At 38.5% G+C, this 7,952-nt stretch overlaps 1 protein-coding gene across 2 annotated transcripts; it reads left to right on the top strand.

Annotated features, from left to right (window-relative positions):
* The first annotated feature begins 1,113 nt into the window (after positions 1 to 1,113).
* RNF7 (ring finger protein 7) lies at positions 1,114 to 7,221 on the top strand. Of its 2 annotated transcripts, none has more exons than XM_036219520.1 (3): positions 1,114 to 1,383; positions 4,570 to 4,617; positions 6,204 to 6,260. In XM_036219520.1, the coding sequence occupies exons 1-3, from the start codon at positions 1,216 to 1,218 to the stop codon at positions 6,258 to 6,260; spliced, it is 273 nt and encodes a 90-aa protein (XP_036075413.1). In that variant the 5' UTR covers positions 1,114 to 1,215. The 2 variants fall into 2 exon arrangements, with proteins under 2 accessions (XP_036075413.1, XP_015997362.1); XM_016141876.2 differs by having other exon boundaries at positions 1,136 to 1,390; positions 6,204 to 7,221.
* Positions 7,222 to 7,952: the final 731 nt, after the last annotated feature.

Below are 7,952 nucleotides of genomic sequence, written 5' to 3'. Positions count from 1 at the left end.
TGTATGCATCCTTGTCTCCTCTGTCAAACTCCTTGACCTTGGTTGGCCCCTACTCAGGCACAAAGCTTGACACCGGGAGATGAGGGAATAATGGAAGGCCCAGTAAGAGCGGGGAGGTTCTGAATCCCAAACCTGACACAGCAGGTGTCCACCACTAGGTGGTGGTGGAAATCAGGCATCTCCTCAGGCTCTCTGTGCCTTAACTTTCTCATCTTTTAAATGGAGACGTTGTCTGCTTTGCTTGGGAAAACATAATTATATGACCCTGGGCTAGCAATAGAACCCTGGCTTCAAAACTGTCACCATCATGCAGTGGCAGTGTGCTCTTTAAGTTACTTCTCTGGACCTCATTCCTCCTACATATGAAAGGTTAAATTAGATCAGAAGTTCTCAGATAGTGGTCCCAGGGGTTCCTGGGATCCGTTCAGAGGTCAAAACTGTTTGCATAACAATATTCAGAGCTACTTCTCTCTTTTCATTCGCTGTGTGGTGTTTCCAGAAGCTACATTATGTGATGTCATCGCTCTAATAATAACTTGTAGGGTTTATTACTGTTATTTCAAAAATTTTCCTGTTTTAATTTATTTAAAAGCAAGTATATATCCTTCACAAACAAAAGTCTTAATAATTTGTAACTGTGAAGGGGTCCTGAGACCAAACGTTTGAGAACCGTTGAACCAGATTTCTAGAAGATCATGAAGGGCATTCATTCACTCGACAAATAGCTGGTCCTTCTGTAGCCAGATATTTTTTAGATACGGGGGACAAGGTGATGATAAAGGCATGGTCCCTGTTTTGATGGAATTTACATTTGGGAGCGTCGACAAATGGATATATTAACGAGATAATTTCTGAGAGCGGTAAGTTTCATGAAGGCATAAAGCAGAACGTGTGGTTCCTGCGCCGTGTGCGCTAGCTCTCACGACAGTAACACTCAACAGCTCGGTGGCCGGACTCCACCACCCGGTCGCCCCCAGGCCCTTAGCCTTCTAAATTGCCCCATCACCGGGAGTGGGCGGGGACTGCGGCCGGGCGCTGGCGTACGGTGACGTCACTGTCCCGCGCCAGCCAACCGCGGGCGGCCTCTGCCGTAGGCGTCGCAGGAGCAGGCGGCCTGCGGGCGGCGCTGTGGCCCGTCGGGCGGCCCCACAGAGCCGCCATAGCCGCCCGCCTTCCCCGACCCAACGTCTCCGCCGCCGGCTCCGCGCCGCCGCCATGGCCGACGTGGAAGACGGCGAGGAGCCCTGCACCCTGTCCTCTCACTCCGGGAGTGCAGGCTCCAAGTCGGGAGGCGACAAAATGTTCTCTCTCAAGAAGTGGAACGCGGTGGCTATGTGGAGCTGGGATGTAGAGTGCGATACGTGCGCCATCTGCAGGGTCCAGGTGATGGGTAAGCACTGCACGCGAGGCCCGGGTCGCGCTACGGCCTTCGCGGGACTGGCTCCGGACCGGGGGACGGGCCAACACTCGGAGAGACTCCTGCCCGAAGGAGAAGGGGCGGGGATCGCCTTGCCCCAGAGCCGGGGGACAAGGGCCCACGCCAGTGCTGTGGACCGTGAGGTCGCTCAACAGACCTACAGCGCCTGGGACTGTAGTCTAGGGAGAGAAAAGGGCAGTAAGCAGAGTAATTAGATAAGATAAGTTCAGGTAAAGATGGGTGTAACCAAGAAAATATAGCTAGGTGGTTCGTTGGGAACTGGCCACTTCGGTTAGTGTGGCCAGCTCTAGCGCCATCTCTAAAAGCAAACCGCAGAGGGGTCAGTGTAAAGGTCCTGATTCAGCAGAGCACTTTAATGGTCCTGGTCACGCACCAAAGTGATGCTCTGGTCATCTTCCAGAAAAATGACACCGTCAGTTCTCTTGAGAGGTGCAAGCAAGAAAAGTGTTCCCAGCCATTGCATTTCTGGATTAGCTACTGCTGTGCTGCATGACTCATTTAAATCTAAATGATTCAAGACGGGTCAGGAGGCACTCGCTTGGCTTGCAGGAGATACATTGTGGTTTAAAAATATTTAAATTTCATGGGAATTGAATAATGTAAACCCCTTTCCAGAAACATAAAACTTAATCCCTTTTCTGGACCCTCCCTGTCATAGGATGCCATTTCCTGGAGAAGATACTGCCCTACTCTAAGTCAGACTTTTGTGGAGAACCTGCTTTTGGAAATAAGTCGTCTTCTTTCTACGATATTTGTAATAAAATATATCAAGTGAAGCCTTTCAGAACAGCTTCATCCCGTTTTGTTTTATATTGTTGCAAGCTCTCAGACCACCTTGAAAACAGAGCTGTTTAAATGCAAGTTGTTATTTTTAAGTAGGGCATTTAAAAGTTATGAAAGCATCTTAAATAATTTAAGGGTAGGTGAAGAAAAACTGAGGTTTCTGTAGTTTAAAAACTTTGTGTCTTGCTCTGAAAATACAGAATTGGAGGAAATAAAGAGAATTGCTCTCCTTTCATTCTTTTGCAAGACAGGCTTTGCTAAAGATTTTGTCCCCTAAATTTCCTTGTTCCAAAAGGGCATTTTCTTTTTCTCTTCAAAGAAAAATTTTTAACTAGTAAGTAGAAATGCAGAATTTAAGGTAGCAGTTGAACTCTTGCAACAAATAAACTTTAGTGGGATATTTAAAGTAAGTCAAAGTATGGGCTCTAAATGGCACCCATTCACATTGACTTTCTAATTATAGCAAATGTTCTGCTTCTGTGGATTAATGTTACAGATTTGCAACAGCTATACTTTGAATTCAGGAAAGTATTCTTTGTATTTTGTTTATGAGGTATTAAAATCCACTTAGTGGTCAGGTGACAGCAAAGAAGTTTGTTTTTCAGACTTCCTAGTCCTTTCCCTAGCGTCACTCTAAAAGTGTTACTGTAATTGTACTCCTTAGAAATGTGCTGTTTTTAATATTAGGAACATACAAAGCTTTTTTCTTTTATCGGAAACTTTGGAAATTTTTAATTGATTTAGGTTAGTTTTGATCACCTAAATCAAAGCTATAAGCATAAGTCAAAGATTCCTGAATACTATAAAGAGAGCCCACTTAATCCCATTTCCTTAATATTTGAATTCATCTAATATGCCTTAATGATTTATTATGACTTCTTGAACCTGTCTACCCATCTGACGCGATTAACACTATTCCTTGGTTTCCACTCCCCTCCCTTCATTCTGAAAGGAGCAGACAGCAACAAGTGCTGCAGAGGAAGAGGGGAATGTGCTCACTCGTACTGCCAAGTTATAAAGAGCCAGAGTAATCCTTCATGGCTATATGTTAACTTGGACATTTGACATAACCTATTGGAGCCTTCTTTTCCTAATTTGTAAAAGAGGCAGTTGGGATCACAAACTCTAATTCTATGATGCACAGAACTAGAGCCATAGCTTCACTGTATATCATGATCCTCATGATACTTAGCTTTTTGCCCGTCTACCTCCCCATTTGCTGAAGAAACCAGGGACCCAGACTTGGTCATTTTGGTGTCCCTAGTGTCCCCAGGAGATGCTCAGTAATTGTGGAATTAAAGAAAGTCTTAGGAGGCAGTGGTTGTTTATAATCCACACTGAAGAGGCCTGGGTGGTGTGTTTTTTCAGGGTAAAAGCATGCAGAGAGAAGCAAACAAATGCCTGCGCATAATCCCTTTTAAGAAGAGAAGCCGGCTTCATCTTCATGTGTCTATTTTTACAGAATTATTTTTCTCCAGTTTATGTTAAAAACTTTTTGGCTCTTGGTTTGAACTTCCTTTTACCCAATTTTGACTCCTCTTTCAGCTAGTGAATAAATCTATTTTCTTAGTCCTTGAGAGATATTCAGTATTATCTCCTCGAGACTGAATTTTGAAAAATTCTAATTATACCCTTTAGATTCCTATTCCTAATATTTGCTCCCAAGTAATTTATTAAAATACTTTGCCATTGTCAGGTAAATGCTTTGGGCTCAGACTTATTTGTAAAGGGAGCGTTTTCTTTAAAGAAAAAAAAGAGAACCTAGTATTTAGAGGCTATTTTTTAAACTAATTTGATTTTTATGTAGATTATACAGTCACATAATTCCAAAATTAAAGATAATATGCAATGAAAACTTCTTCCCATTCTATCCCCTCCCAGGTAGTCTTTATTATTATTTTCTCAGGTATCCTAGAGTTTCTTTGTACGTATAAGCAAATACCTACTTATGTGTGTGTCCTTTTTAAAAGGGTGTTTTGAAAATAGACTACCCCTAAGGTCGATCTATGTGAGCATGCCAAGTGAGCTTATAAAAACTTCTAATATAGAGGGGTATGGCTTGTTTTTCTCTAGTGGTTGCATCTACTGTCAGGACTTGTTTTCATTAGAGCTTGTAAAAATAGAGGGTCGGTAACCCTTGTGAAATTGCTCCTGGTCATAAGTAAATTTAAGTAGAGTGCCTTGTACTTTATTCATCTTTAAACAGTTATGTTCAGATGAGAAATTAATAATATGAGTCTCTTATCTCCATCTCTAACCCTTTGGGCTTTTATTTGACTTTGAAGTGTCTGGGTTTAAAAATTATATTCTGAGCATCAGAATGAGAATTGCTATTTGTTTACTTTTAGATGCCTGTCTTAGATGTCAAGCTGAAAACAAACAAGAGGATTGTGTTGGTATGTTGTAATTTCGATCTCTTGCTTTTTCAACTGAAGGTTCTCTCTCAGTGGGGATGTTTGAATTTGCTATTAAGATTGACTTTATCAATACACAAAAATAAACTGTAAAGCAGTGATCTATTATTAATATAAAATGTGTTGGTTTTCAAAAGGCCTTAATGGAATTAATCTGCAAATTCTGTGATTAAGAAGAATTGGTTATATGTTCCAGACATGAACATAGTAGACATTTTGATAATCAAACAAATAATTCTCTTCTATAAAGGAAATTATACAATAAGGAATTTGCCAAAACATCATTTAAATTTTGATCATGTTATAGGTCAGTTTTGGTAGAGTTTTATTCTAATAAAGCATTTCTGTTTTCAGTACTCTTTGATATACTATTTAACTTTAAGGTAGAAAAAATTCTAAGTCTTGATCTTTTAGAGATATAGTTTGTATGTGAAAATTGACTAAATTTTTCTAATAGTCTGGGGCTATTAAAGTTCTCTTAGGCTAAATGTTTTAAGCAGTTCAAAGGTTTTTATATTCTAGTTCTCGAAGTCATCACTTCTAGATTGCTATATGAAAGTGTTTAAATGTTTTCCTAGAATAAAAGATTAACTTTGTACTTTGTGCTTGTGTGGTTTACATACAGCTTCTTAATCATGGTTTATACAGTTATGATCAAATCCTCTGTTCTTCCTCCTGAAACACTGGAATGATTCCTCTTTGCTTCCTATTCCCTACAGCCATTTTTCATAAGAAGTTTTTTTATTTTTTTCTTTTTTTCTTATATTTTCATTACTTTGTTATCATGTAGCTCAGTTGGTCAAGCAAGGGACAGATGAAGCCCACCTTTGAGATTGTATTCTACATTGTGTGTGATTTCCCTCGGTTTAAAGTTTTTCTTTCATACTATTTGTTTAAAAAATATTAATTTGGGAATTGTGAGGTGTAGACTGGCTTTCTTTGGTCATAGAGACCTCTCTTTCTAGCCAGCCACTTTGAAAATTTCATTCTTTTTGTAACATGAGGAATTACACTGCTTATGGACGATTTAACACAACTCATCACCACCTCTAGCAAACAGCTCAGTAGATGTATAGTTGATAATGTTTAGAAGCATGTCATCTATTTATAATGGCCTACTATGAACTGAAAATTTTTAAAACTCATATCTTGGTACATAAAAATACGGAGGACATTTTTCAGTAAAATAAAGCCCCAGAGGTCTTCACGGTCAGTATGTGACTGAGAAGATCTTAGATCTAAGGAAGGCTCAAGGTTTTTATTTCTTAACTTCAGGAGGATAGCCTGTGGAGCTGTGTAGGAATGGGGGGGGGGGGGGGTGAGCTCATCATCCACAGATTCTAGAGCGTTGATGGAAAGTCCCCTAAGCACATTTCCTTATCTCACTTCTTAAGTGTAATTTACACATGTAAGTTTTTCTTTATAGATAGAAAAATTTGTTTGACCAATTGACCATCTTTGAGATTAGGAACTGTGTTTATTGTTCATAATCTAAAATAAGCTATATATTTGAGCTCAGTAATTTAAATTGAAATATGTAATGTCAGATAACTTTTTTTTTCTTTTAGTGGTCTGGGGAGAATGTAATCATTCCTTCCACAACTGCTGCATGTCCCTATGGGTGAAACAGAACAATCGCTGTCCTCTCTGCCAGCAAGACTGGGTGGTCCAAAGAATTGGCAAATGAGAGCAGCAGAAGGCTCTCTTAGCGCAGTTGTCCAGAGCCCTGGTGGATCTCGTTATCAAGTGCCCTACAAAGGCCAGGACACTCCAGGGGCCTGATTCTTCAAAGAAGAAATGGATCTTTGGTCTTTGGGAACCCATCGAAGGCATGGTTTAGCAGTTTTTCAGTTTTATGTTCAGAAATTCTCTGCAATTAAGAAGATAATTTATTAAAGATGGTCTTTCCTACCTCTGTGGTATGTCACACACACTGCTTAGAAGTGCTATAAAGGAGGAGAGAATTACAAATTGACCTTTCTGATTTACTTATTGATATCCAAGGAGCTGTGGAAGCAGTTCCATTCAGAAGAGAACTTTTTACATGCTTATGGTTGATCAGTTCAAAAAAAAAAGAAGAAGAAGAGACAATGTTATCGTAACAAATAAAGTGCAGTTTAAAACCCAACTCTTATCCTTAATTTGTTTCTAATATTTATTTTCTGTGGGGAATGGGATGATTCATGAAATATTTATTTGATAAATGAGAATTGTAAGTTGGGACCAGTGAGCAGGGTAAATAAAAGTTAACCTTTAGGCACATGAGATTTTATTTCTCTTTTAGGTTATTGTCCTCTATCTTTTACTCATCAAGAAAACTTAGATCTGCACTCACCTTATGTTTAGTTATTAAGTGGTGAAGGACAGAAGTATTTTCAAGTTCTGCTCCGATTATGTTGTAATTTAACTATTTTAGGTGGAATGTTAATGTAGGGGAAATGTTTACCACTATAGCATTAGATCAAAAAGTATTTTATTATACAGTGTTTTAATAAATGGTTTATTCTGTTTACTTCATTTGAATTGTCATTATTGTGGCTTTATTATGCACAACCTTAAACTTAATAAACTAATTTGTCAAGTTAATGCTTTTGTTTAATTTAAAAAATTTATATACTCTTTCATTTGGTAATAAGAAAATTTAAAGTTTATTACCTGGAAACATAAGTGTGAGAAAAGACTTAAATCTTATCCGGCTCATTCACATTTAGTGGAGGTTATCTTATAACAATTTATGGACCACAAGTTCATTTTGAATTTTTCCATAGTAGAGTCTACTGCTAAGAATTTAAAAAAGTAAAATCTTTAAATCTTTATCATTCGTTTCTGTGGTTTGAATTTGTTGATCTGAATCTTTAAGGAATGTTGATACATAAAAGGATGTTGAAAATATAATAAAAAATTAGAATTCTGTGTTTACATTGGCAACTATTAGATTACTCTGCAAATTTTTGCTTTATTATATTTTTTCCACAAATATCTTGAAAAAATTAATTACAGCATACAGATATGTTTGACCATTTGAATATGTTTGTCATGTGCAGTGAACTATTTTAGCAGCTCTTTGACCTTTATAAAAGGTTTATATCTACAAAAAGTGAACCAAATATTTGGCTTTGAAGTGAAGCGAGAAATGTTAAGAATGTTAAGTTATTTTAGACAGAGCGACAGTATGTAAATGAAATGTGGAGGATGGTGGTAATAAATTGATTCTCCACACAGCAAAACTGCAGACCCACCACCTAACAAAGCTCTGTTTCTGTTACACATCAGCATCTGAGGGTAGAAGAGGAGGAGGGACTGAAACAAAGCAGCAC

Source organism: Rousettus aegyptiacus, unplaced genomic scaffold, assembly GCF_014176215.1.
Source record: "Rousettus aegyptiacus isolate mRouAeg1 unplaced genomic scaffold, mRouAeg1.p scaffold_m13_p_4, whole genome shotgun sequence".
Lineage (NCBI taxonomy): Eukaryota > Metazoa > Chordata > Mammalia > Chiroptera > Pteropodidae > Rousettus > Rousettus aegyptiacus.
The sequence above is the reverse complement of the archived record's forward strand: the minus strand, read 5'-3'. Positions and strand labels throughout refer to the sequence as shown.